General features: G+C 32.6%; 1 protein-coding gene across 1 annotated transcript in view; it reads right to left on the reverse strand.

The window, feature by feature from the left end:
- The window catches only part of CPEB2 (cytoplasmic polyadenylation element binding protein 2), a 93,051-nt gene that overhangs the window by 42,527 nt on the left and 37,685 nt on the right, over positions 1-12,839 (reverse strand). The window contains exon 6 of the mRNA XM_044681758.1: positions 9,140-9,190. Coding sequence (XP_044537693.1) covers positions 9,140-9,190 — 51 coding nt within the window. The remainder of the gene's footprint in view (positions 1-9,139; positions 9,191-12,839) is intronic.

Below are 12,839 nucleotides of genomic sequence, written 5' to 3' on the forward strand. Positions count from 1 at the left end.
CCTTCATCATTGGAATGATACTCTACCATCAGTGGTTCCAAACTTTTTTGGCCTACTGCCTCTTTTCCAGAAAAAATATTACTTAGAGCCCCTGGAATTTTTTTTTAATTTTAATAGCAATTAATAGGAAAGATAAATGCACCTGTGGTCATCACTGCCCCCCCCCCCAATCACTGCAGCACCCACCAGGGGGCAGTGGCGCCCACTTTGGGGATCACTGCTCTACATAAACGAAATCAGGGATCCTTTGACATAAGTGAAGTATTATAATGCAGACATTTACAATTAGACTAATCAAGAGCTGGAATAGACTATAGATAATTTCAAGTTGTTGAGTTATCTACATAGTCATTATGATTCATGAGATTAGAGCTTGAAACTTTAATATAGTAGAATGAGGAAATATTACAATGCATAAACTGACCATGCTAAAATCTTTTTTTTTTTTTTTGCATCAAGAAATCCTTTGGAAGCCTACTGAAGCCTATGGACCCCTTTTCAGATTGTATTAAAAGGCAAAAATATATATATATATGTGTGTGTGGGGGGGGGTGTGTGTGTGTGTGTGGAAAACCAGTTATATTAAAAAAAGGTTATCAAAACAAAACCAAAAAAACCCTTAATAAAAGAAGTCTGGCAAGCACCAGACTAAGTACTCTTATTCTAAAACAAGAATACTGTACTAAATATTTAAGAACTCTAGCTTTATTCAAATTTATTTCAATGAAACATATAAATGGGAGATGGCAAGTAAAAATAAGGTTTTTTCTATATTAAATCTAATTGTATTCCGATTATGTGCTTATACTAGTGAACAAGCACAGTGAGTATAAAACAAAAATACCTAAATTTCTGTTAATACCATAGAAGTATATACAAAAAGTATATAACCAATCATGCCCTCAAAGTCTTTTTATTTTTTTAAAGGAAGGAGATATTCCAGTCTTTGTAGCACTTTGTACTATTTCTTGCAGGGCATTACAAGTACAGAAGCTTATATATTTTACCTTTCTTTTCCACAGAAAGCATTGGCTGAGGGAATTTTTTTGCATGACTACATATTTAGAATGGGTTTTATTTTTCTTGCTTTCTCTATGAATTGGGGAGGAGAAAATATGGAACTTAAAATTGAATTCCCTCTCCCACCCAAAATTCATTAGCTAAAAAAAGTTGTTTTAAATGAAGAATCCCTATGGGAAATCATCACAATTGTTTTTTGAGTCAGGTAGACATGAAGGTTACTATCCTGATTTTTCATTTGAAGAAACTAAAGAGAAACAAAATTAAGTCAATTGTCCCTGGTCACACAGTGTGGCTATCGGACTTCTCATACAAAGCTCTTTCTACTCTACCATTCTGCTTCCTGAGCAAAAAAATTTAATCAAATTCATTTACATTTATGTTGGTTTCTATATTCAGCAACTAATCCACTAAATATTTTATCTTGTTCCTGGATTACTTTTGCATAAAATTGGCAGGATCACTCCAGGTTATTCAAATTATATTTAATTAATGTTGCTTTAAGGAGAGAAGTTCTGGGATGTGACTGACAATATATCATATTAATAAAGGGTAAGAATCTTGAAGAAAGAGCCTTCTTCCTAATGTGGGCAAGGGACAGGTAGAGGACCCCCAGCCACTGGTGAACCATTGGGTTTATAGAAAGAAAACATCAGTGATAGAACCAGGGGAGAAGAGAGTACCTGAACTGTTCTAAGATTCCTACCTTAGTTGAAGTCTAACTCATTCTTTAAGATTAGAATACTTGCATATATATGATATGGAGTTTGGGTTTTAAAAGATTCTATTATAAAAATGAGTAACATGGAAATAGGTTGTGAATGATAATGTGTGTATAACCCAGTGGAATTGATTGTCATCTCCGGGAGAGAGGAGCATAGAGGAGAGGGAGAGAACATAAATCATGTAATCATGGAAAAATAAAAAAAAAAAAAAAAAAAAGATTAGAATACTTGGCAGTGCATGGATAGAGCACTAGGCCTTGAGTCAGGAAGCTGTAAATTCAAATTTTGTCTCTAAATGTCTGTTATCCTGGGAAAATCACTTAACCTTGGTTTGCTTCAGTTTCCTTTTCCAAAATGGGGATTAACACTATTTCACAGGATTGTTGTGAGGAACTAATGAGATATTTGTAAAGTGCAATGCCTAGCACAGTTTGTCACTCCCCACCCCCAATAACCCATCCTTCTTAGGGACTCACTTGTGAGGAAGGATGAGGACAATTGTCTCTATCTATTCTAATGTCCAAACTTTCATTACATGTACACACAAATATATGTACTAGAAAAGTAGATCTTTTTTTTTTAAATTTAGAATATTTTTCATGTTTACATGATTCATGATCTTTCCACCCTCTTCCCTCCTCCTTCCAGGAGGTGACAAGAAATTCCACTGGGTTAAACATATATCATTATTTAAAAACTATTTCCATATTACTCATATTTGCAACAGAAGTAGATCTATTATTTTTTAAGAAGTAAGGTCAAGCATATTAAATGAACAGGATTAAGAAAGTTGACCATAAGAATAAGGTTTTAAAGGACTGTGTTACAAATGGCAGTTGGCTAAGAAAGCAACCACTATGATTTAAAATTGAATGTTCAAGATTATTCCCAAGGATTAGGTTCCACTCTTATCCCTAAGACCAGCCAATGTTAAACTGTCCCAGAACTATTTGGCATTCTGGAGTCTCAAGTTCAATTTAGGCAAGATAGAACCTGTACTCAACATTCACAATATGTATATTCTTTTTTTCCTCAATTTCAAATTGCTGAAACTTGATGAAGTTATGGACAAGAATCACAATTCTAGGATCAAGGTGATTAAACATGAGCCAAGATAGGGATATTAAATGATGCAGTGAATATATGTATATTAAGGGTCATCATATTAGTTTAAAAATAATCAATCTAGGAATTTACAACCAGATTCTTCACACATAAAAAATTTCTATGAATATTAACCATAAAGAAACAAATAATACATTTGCTTATTTTGCCAAGAGTTAAGGCTGTTACAGAAAATATTCATTATAGATCTAATTAAGTCATTCAAAATATAACCCCTATTAACCAGACAAAAAAATAACTGGGCTGCCACTTTCACCCCACTGCCATTGCCCTTTAACATCTGTTTTACAAATGGATTTAACATCACTTTATATACTCTAAGTACATATTAGGATGTTTTAATTTACAAAATTTTAATCAATGTCAAATTTTAGAAACAAATCTATTATGTAAAAGAAGCTACAACTTTCTTTATATTAAAAAAAAAAGTAGAGGAGGCAGCTGGGTGGCTCAGTGGATTGAGAGTCAGGCCTAGAGATGGGAGGTTCTAAGTTCAAATCTGGCCTCAAACACTTCCTAGCTATGGGACCTTGTGCAAGTCGTCACTTAACTTCCCCATCACCTAGCCTGTACTGCTCTTCTGCCTTGGAACCAATACACAGTATTGATTCTAATATGGAAGGTAAGGGTTTTGGAAAAAAAAAAAGTAGAACTATCTTTTTTTGATTAGCATTTTTTTAAAGAATAAACTGTTTACTTTTCTGTATAGTAGCAGCAACAAGCTAGCATTTCTGCAGTAGTTTGAGATTTGTAAAGTACTTTACAAACTGTTCTCATTTTATAGATAGGAGAACTGAGGTAGACAGACTTGCCCTGGTCACACAGCTAATAGGTCTTATCCTCTATTCATTATACCACTTAACTTCTCTTGACGCTATCATTTAAAAATGTTATTTATTTTTGATGGAAAACTTTCTAAATATATGCTTCCCTGCTTTCTTTTAACAGAAAATCCTTAAGGCTTATAGAATTAAACTGAACTTAAATGAACAACTATTAAGCATCTACTAAATTTGAAATGAACAAAAAAAATCAATAAGTTTAGTCACTGTTCCACTGATAATTTCTCTTTTATTGTCCTTTAGAACTGTGACTTATCCGAGTATGGAATTCCCAGTATTTGAGTTTCCTCCAAGGATAATCTGCAATTTATAATCTTTTAAAGAGTTGCTTCAAGGCACTGAGAGATTAACTGATCATGATGACATAATTAGTATATGTTAGAAGGACATAGATTCATTCAGTCTTCTTCCTAGGAGGGGGCAGTAGTTGTCACTAAAGTTCTCTCAGTAAGAAAGGAGTAATAATAAATTACTACTTCCAAGGTTGTTATAATCAGGTTTAAAAACTAAAGTATGGTGAAGAAGGGAATATGCAATTATTAAGTTCCAGGAACTGTATTAAGCACTTTATAAATATTAGCACAGACAACTTAAATAAGTAGTCTTACTGCTAGTTGGACTAATTCTTTCATCTACAAAATGTTTTTTCTGTCTCCCAAATAAGTTTAAGTCCAAATGCTAAATGATAGCATTTCAGTAAGCTACTTTGTGGATTATCACTAGAAAATTTCAATCAGATTTCTTCCATGCAAAAGATTTGGAAACAAAGAACATCAGTTCAGATCTTAATTCTGTTATCTCTGTGGTTTTAATTAAATCACTTATCTTTTTGTGTTTCCAGGGTCCTTAAAGTTGGTCTAAATCAGTGGTTCCCAAACTTTTTTGGCCTACCACCCCCTTTCCAGAAAAAATATTACTTAGTGCCCCCTGTCACATACTATCACTGCCCCCAAATGCACCTGTGGCCATCACCGCCCTCCTGGATCACTGTAGCACCCACTTTGAGAATCACTGGTCTACATGATCTCTAAGGTAGATTCCTTTAGTCCTAAACCATGATTCCTTAATAGCTAGAATACTTTGGAATTGCTTAAATTCCCCCATGGACTAGTATTTTATACTTATACCCCAACACACTAATCATCTACTATTTTGGATTTTTGAGAGCATATCATGCATTCCTGTGAGAAATAAGAGTTGAAGGGTGAAGTGACACCACATAGTTTTCTTCTAACCATCATTAAACGTCATAGTTATGGGGCAGTTAGATAACTCAGGGGATAGAAAGCCAGTCCTGGAGATGGGAGGTCCTGGGTTCAAATTTGACCTCAGATGCTTCCTAGATGCGTGACCTTGAGGAAGTTGCCTAAACCAAATTGCCTAGCCCTTACTGTTCTTCTGCCTTAGAACCAATATAGAAAGTAAGGGTTTAAAACAACCTCAGTCACTTATGCTTTCAGCATTTTGATTTTAAAAACAAAAACAACTCCCAATCATTCAATTTGCTTTTGGTGTAGATTCAGAATTTCTGAGGTAGAATAACTACAGAAATTAATCATGTTTCAGGAATTTAAAAGTGCTTTTCCCACAACAACCCTATGAAGCAGATATCAAGAGTATTATTTTCCTTATTAGACCTGTGAGGCTCAAAAGCTAGATGATTTCCCTTTGGATATCTAGCTAATTAGTCTGAATCAGAATTTGAATTCAAGTCTCCCCCCATTTCAAAGTCAGGGAGGGTTTGTTTTCTCTACCCTATGTCCTTATCACTTATTCCATTTAAAAAAGCCACTTCCAAAACATTCGTGACCCTCTAACCCAAGGAGATGAACAATTATATCTTAATAAAACAATCCAGTACAATGTTTTCTACTTCTTATAAAGTTCTTATGTTAAGCTGAAATAATCACCTTGGTAATTTATAACCTTGGTCATGTTCTGGTCTTCTAGAACAACATACAATGATTAACTGCATCCTTCATTTATGATAAAATTCTAGACACTTGAAGATAGCTATAATGTGTTCTCTTAGTCTTCTTTTCTTCAGTTTTTTTAATCATTCATCCTGGGATATTATTTCTAGATACTGTTCCCCTTTTATACAATGAAAATGAGCACTCAAAAGTAAGCAATATACAGCCTTCAGCTATGTTAATTTAGGTAAGCTTCAAGCTTTTATAGCCTTGCTATTTATTTTAATTCAATATAGATTGTAGCTTTTTATTTTTAAAAGAAAATATATATATAAATTTAGAGATTGGTGATTCAATCACTGGTTATTTTAAGAATACAATTAATATGTAATATTTCTGTTTACATTAATGTCACTTTTTAAAAAAAGTCAACCTTTTGTGAGTGCCTATTATGGAAACATATTGTGAAAACCATTTATTTTCTACATTTCAGTAAGATGGAATGAAAACAATCACACATTTGGACTTCAAAACTAAAAGAAATCATTCTCCAAACTCTTATAATTCTTTTCCTTGACTTCTTCACTTTCCTCAATAACCCTGATATCTTAACTTCCAATTTTTTGCTATTTGCTGCTGTCCAACCTTCCTCCCCCCCCCATTTCAGCCAGACATTACATTTCCTGATTACTGCTACACCAGTCTTTAGAACAGATTTCTATCCATATTTCTATCAAAACATACTTACTTAAATCTAATTTTCCCCTTTTTAAGCACTTATTTTCCCACTTTGAAGTAAAAATGATCTAACATTTCTAGGCTTACTGAATCTTTTATAAAAGGAGTAGTAGTTAGGCTGCTCAAACTAAGTGGCAGGAAGCTACAGAGGGAATCACTGGTAAAGAAAGATTGTACTTAAAAAATGTACACCTTGTTTAGAGTGCATGAAAAAAATTCTCTCTAAACTTAGCTAGCCCTCAGTGAGAAATGATGGGGGATGGGGTGAAATAGGTAAATTTAGGTAAGATAAAATCAAGATATTAACAAAATATATTTTCACAATTTTACTAAAATATGTGATAGAAAGAACACTCTCCCCATCTTAGATCTCTTTATAGACTTGTTTGCAAATATATGTAACTATTAGAAAAATCACCACTTAAAAGTTTTTTAAATATATTTATTGCTAGCTATTGTATAACTGGTATATATGTCAAAAAAGGGACAGTTTTTTAATGTAATATAATTATTATTTTTAAATATATCAGTCAAATAGCTTATATTGTTTAATACACATGATAATATTGACCAGTTAAAAATTGCCATCTTTGTCAATGGGCTAACATTTGTCAATATAAAACATTCTATAGGCACCTTTCCTTCAAAAAGAACATGCTATTATTAAGATATTTTATGTGTATTATAAAAGTTAAGCATTTTTAAAAAGATCAAAATATTTGAAACCTCTATAGTCTTAAAGAATTTGAATACTCAACAAAAGGCTTGAAAGAAGGGAAATTTAACAGAGAAATTATTGTTCAAACCACTGAGAACACAACAATTTTATAATTTAAAGTACTGCAGAAGATAATTGAAAACTACCATTTTAAAGCCATTTGAAACTTATATTAATTATTATTAAAAACTTTGAAATTTCTCTCCATCTCACTGCCTCCCAACAGGAAAATTCCCAACAAAATATTCTTTCACATAGGTAAAAATGTTAACACCCTGCTTTCTAAGCCAAGGTTTTAGAGTTTTGGACCCATGCTACCAGTTGACAAATTAATTGGGGAAAGTATGCTTTTCCCCCTTCCCAGGGAAGGAAAGGGTTGAAGAGAACAATATGGTAGAATTCACCGTTTCTGGTGAATTCCAACTCCATAAGCATGTGTAAAAATTATAAGGGCAGTATACTTCCTTGAATACTGTACCATATAGCTCCACTGGCTCTAGGCACAAACATTTGAGGGATTAACTGCAATATCGTGATCTTTAAAATAATTCCCCATTTGCTTAGTTCTTCCCTCAATCAGTCTTTCAAATTAACTCCACCTCTCCCTAAAAGACATATGGCCTGCCTTGTTTTAGATCAGATAGTGATACCATCACCCTGCTTTACCTATCTACAATTTCTACAGGCCTAGCCAACAATAGGTCAATTGTAGCTTTCTTTGCTTTTGATTCCCAATTCATCCCTATTTTATGACATCTTTAGTAGGAAGAAACTGAGGTCTTAGTTTAGCTGTAATACTTGGAATTCTTGAAATAATTTTCATTTGGATCCATTGCCTTTGTAAAAAGTTCATCTTCATTCGGGACTGTTATTTTGGAAAGTATATCCATATTCTGGTCTCTATATACTAGTGTATTCCGGCAGCTAAATTGTGCAAATATGTGTCTTCAAATAAATACTAAGGAATATGGTGAATGCTTATATATTAAGAACAGCTTCAACAAAATATTTTTTTTTATTTTACCATGTCTGATAAAGTATCATTTATCAAATCATTATCAAAGCAACTAGCTAGCAGATACATAATGGGTAGTTGTGTTATATATAATGCACTTAAGGAAGGCATTAGGGCAGGGGTCGGCAACGTATGGCTCTTTTTGCAGGAGCCATAAAGTCCATTTTTTTTTTCAGGCACTGTTACAAGAGCGCGCACTGTGAGCACTGTACGGCTCTCACGAAATTACATTTTAAAAATGTGGCGTTTATGGTTCTCATGGCCAAAAAGGTTGCAGACCCCTGCATTAGGGGACTGGTAGTAGGAACTAAATAGCATAAATCATATCCATGACCTTAAAGAGTTTCAAAATCTAGGCAAGGAGAAAAGTCATGCATTAGAAGATAATTATGTAGATTTTCTAGTCCAAGCAATGCTAATAGAACTATACAAATGTACCTTAGCTGATTACAACCAAAAACATATTAAATATCTTTTGCCAACCACGGTTCTATCTAAACTTCTATAGTTCTATTCAGAGAAATAGAACTCCTAGTTTTTTTAATAGGTATTTTGAGTTTATTGCCAGAAAAAGTATAGAAATTTCTAAAACCAACAGTGAGTTATGGAGGAAGAGCTGACCTAGAGTCCATCAAATTGGGTGGGCAAGAGGTCATCCCCTCAAAGGACACTATCTGGGATCTACAGGCATCACCAATTTGGAGCCAACAACAACTAGAAGACACAATGGATCTGGATTTAATAAGGGTGGCTCCATCTTTTGGATCTGCCAGATGACTCTCTAGTCTTATGGCCTTTTCTGGGGATAGTTTGAGAAGAATAATTCAAGATGCACAACTATTAAAAATTCCAAGTATTCAATGTAGAGACATCCCAGGGGTATAGCATCTATATCCAATTTTATGTCTCATATAGTAGTAACTATCTTCTATCCAACGTTCAAACTACCTTAGTAAGGAGTGTTTTAGAGAAACAGCTTTAGAAACACTAGTATTTGTGTGTAATTCAACTAGATATTATTATAACATGTTGATATCACTTACCATTTAACATCAAAAGATTGTCAGTCCCTGGATGAGGATAGCTCAAGCGACCTTTGGAGGAAGAAATTATGAGATATTAAGGAAATAAAATAGCTAAATTCAAAAAATATATTTTTCTTAAGAACTAAAAAGCAGTATTTAATTTAAAGCCTATTAGCTAAAAATTTATTTGGCCAGAGTTAAAAAAAGTTTTCATTTTAAAAATTAAATCAAGAAAAACAACGGCTTGAATACATGGGTTGATGGGGATACTATTGGGGATGTAGATGTGCTAAACAATCACCATAGTGCAACTATCAATAATATGGAAATAGGTCTTGATCAAAGATATATGTAAAACCTAATAGAATTGCATGTCGGCTACGGGAGGGGGGGTTTGGGGGAGAGGAAAATAACATAAATCATGTAACCATGGGAAAATATTCTAAATAAAAAATTTAAAAATAAATAAAAATTAAAAATTAAAATTAAATCATAAGATCATAATGTGCTTTAGGAGCAATGCCAGCAGAATAAAGCTACTTTGTTTCCTGAAATTCAAAAATAGTGCCAGTGCTTTAGATTTCTCTTTTAAAAAGATATCCATGATTTACTCAATCTACTTCCTAAATAGCTTAGAACTTCTGTCTCTTAAGTGACTTACTTTTCAGCATATATCTGAATTAACAAAAAAAAGTAATTATAACTTTTAAAAGTAACAAGTGAATGAAAAAAATTAGCCTGCCATAGGGTTCCATTGGCTAAGTACAGTTACAGATAAATTAGGATCTATAGTAAGAATAGGTAAAAATATATCCATAAATGTTACTAAAACATTAATGTGTCTACCAAATGATGTAGAAAAATGGAACATTTGTGAAACAAGGTAATGAAACTATTAAAAATTGCAAAACTTTCTCAAACAGATGAATTTATTTAAGAAGGTACCTAGAGAATTTCATTACATTTGTTTTAAAGGATTTTAATCTTCTTTGCTATTTGTTAGGGTGGAGGGGTGCCTCAGGAAGGGTATGTACACACACACACACACACACACACACACACACACACACACACACACAATGATACTAAAGACAATGTAATTAATTTCTAGGAATCCCCTATATATTTCATCTGTCACTTTTTACATTTACATACAATCTCCTATACATTTCATCTGTCACTTTTTATATTTACATATATTATTTCACTATCATGTAAAATATTTTAGCAAATTACTATTTTGCAGTTAAAAAATAAAGCTGAAATTAAAAAAAAAGGATTTCCTCATAATCTTGGTTGAACAGTTCTGTAATATTATAAGAGTAATTTTTATTCTTGTTATGTTATAATTACTCAACATTTACTTATTAGAGGTGGGATTGGGAAAAAGACTTTAAGCCTGAACTTATAATATGACAAACTGGGCGATAATTCAAAGAGAATTCTAAGCTTCTTACTTTTTCAGACTATTTTCACACCTACCTATGAAACTGCTAAAATGTAAAATGTACCTGATCAACAATAATTTATGATCTCTAGGATAGCATTTAGTATGTTACTCTCAACTATACTCTTTAACATGGTTGTAATAAGGGTAATTTTGAAGTGCACAATGCATATCTGTACTATAGAATGTCTGGGAAATTTCAATTATCTTACAGTGTAGCCAAATCAAAAAAGAGATTTACTTTAAAATGGAAATAAGAAATTGGATCATGTACCCAAAGGAAAGGAAGAGAAAAGTCACTTCTCTTTGAGGTTAGGATTTAGTGACAAACCATCTTTCTAAGCTTTTCAAATTAGCAGAGAAATAACCTTTGAAAGAGCTACTTATTTCTTACTTTGCACCCCAGTAGGATTCAGTCTATGCCCAGTGGTAGCTGACTTCTTGATTCAAAACTTTCCTTATGCTTAGAAAGAATAAAAAAGAAACAGGCCAATTCATAGTATCAGCAATTTTAAGTTTTCCATGTTATAAATCTGAGAGGTGATCTCTCCAAAATAGAATGAGGAAAAGAAAATGGAGTTCTGAAAACATTTCTGTATGTATTATCTTTCCCCTACTTTGAAACCAAAGTCAGGTCATTCTTTCTCTTTCCCCATTATTATATATCCCTAATATACACTTGATTCCTAATAAATATTTGCTTATGTTCATTTTGGCTGGAGAAGGTGGGTAAAACAGACAAAAAAAAATCTTACTTTTCTAGACTTTTTAGCCCTACAGTCTTCATAGGATTTTGAAAATAATTTTGTAAAATGTTTTGTTCAAAATGCCATTACAGCTCAAGTTAAAATATGCTTATTTAATAGTGCAAGTGGTCAGAGAAAGGCACTACTGAAATTGGGAAATTATAAAGCCAAATCATTTGATACAAGCTCCCCCATTACAAAAGAAGTAGCAGAGCATACTAGAAAGTATAGTACAATTCATGGTCTAGGAAACCAATTGCCTCAGAAAAAGGATAGACTAAGTAATGTCCAAGATTCCCCTTAGCATTAAAATTCTAAGATTTATTATTCTATTTTAGCTCTATCTTGAAATAAAGAGAATAACACTCTTGACCTTATGAGAACTACTTTGGCTATCTGTCAATTTCATCAAAGTTAGGTTCTGGAAGGTGAATATCTCATAACAAAATAACAAATAACAAAATTATTTATAATATTAATCAATAATAAGACAAAGTTAATTTGTCATGTTTACTGCCAGTACTGTGCTCAAAAATATATTGACTGACAAGTGAGTTGGCATAAAGTGATTCTCCACATTTTGCTCAAGTCACAGATTGGAATTTGCAAGAGTATTTTTCTCAATGTAGGCCTATAAACTATTAAATATGAAAACATATGCCCATGTTCTGTATACAAATACAATTCAAAAGCAAGTAAGTAGCCAACAACAGCGTTTCTTATTTTGAGATAATAGAAAGTAACTATTACCCTATATTATGTAAATATGTAAATAACTGGCAATTTTTTGGTTGTAGATTTGTCTTAAATTTCTTTATTTTCTACTTAGTTAGCATAAAGATGTTTCATTAAATTCTTTTCATTAGGCATGCAATTATAGCAACTAAGAAACATCAAGTTAATTCTAAAAAGACATTTTCTAACACACTGCCAGATACTAAAACTTACTTTTGTAATTCAAGCACCTCTGGAGACTCAAAAATACAAAGATGACTTTTTAAAATAGCTTTGATGACCATTTCAAACACAGAAACCTATCTCTGTGATAGTACTAGTTACTACCAAGAAAAGAGAGCAATGCAAAATTATAAAAACAAGTTATATGAAATACCACCTTTAAAAAAGTAACATTATTTACTGTGAAAATATTGTTAAGATTGCTTTTAGTTTTCTATATTTGGAACAATTTTTAGAGGAATGATAAAATTCAATTTTTGAAGAGACTTAGTCCAAACTAACAACACCTACAACATCATATTTGGCAGTTGACCTTCTGACCAGTTAGAACACTCAAAATACAAGTAGCTCACATGAGTCTACTGCTGAATCAGTTAGTCTCTATCTACTATTGCTCACATTAGTCAACAGGCTGTTGTTGAATAGCTAAGATCAACTTCTATTTAATTGCAGGATACAGTTACAAAAGTGACACAGAACTTGTACCTAAGGAGCTTAACATTCCACTGTGAGGAGAATGTTCAAAGATAGTAAAAGGAGCAGAAGAATGGGGAGGAACACTATTAAC

This window comes from Gracilinanus agilis, chromosome 6 (genome assembly GCF_016433145.1).
Source record: "Gracilinanus agilis isolate LMUSP501 chromosome 6, AgileGrace, whole genome shotgun sequence".
Taxonomy (NCBI): domain Eukaryota; kingdom Metazoa; phylum Chordata; class Mammalia; order Didelphimorphia; family Didelphidae; genus Gracilinanus; species Gracilinanus agilis.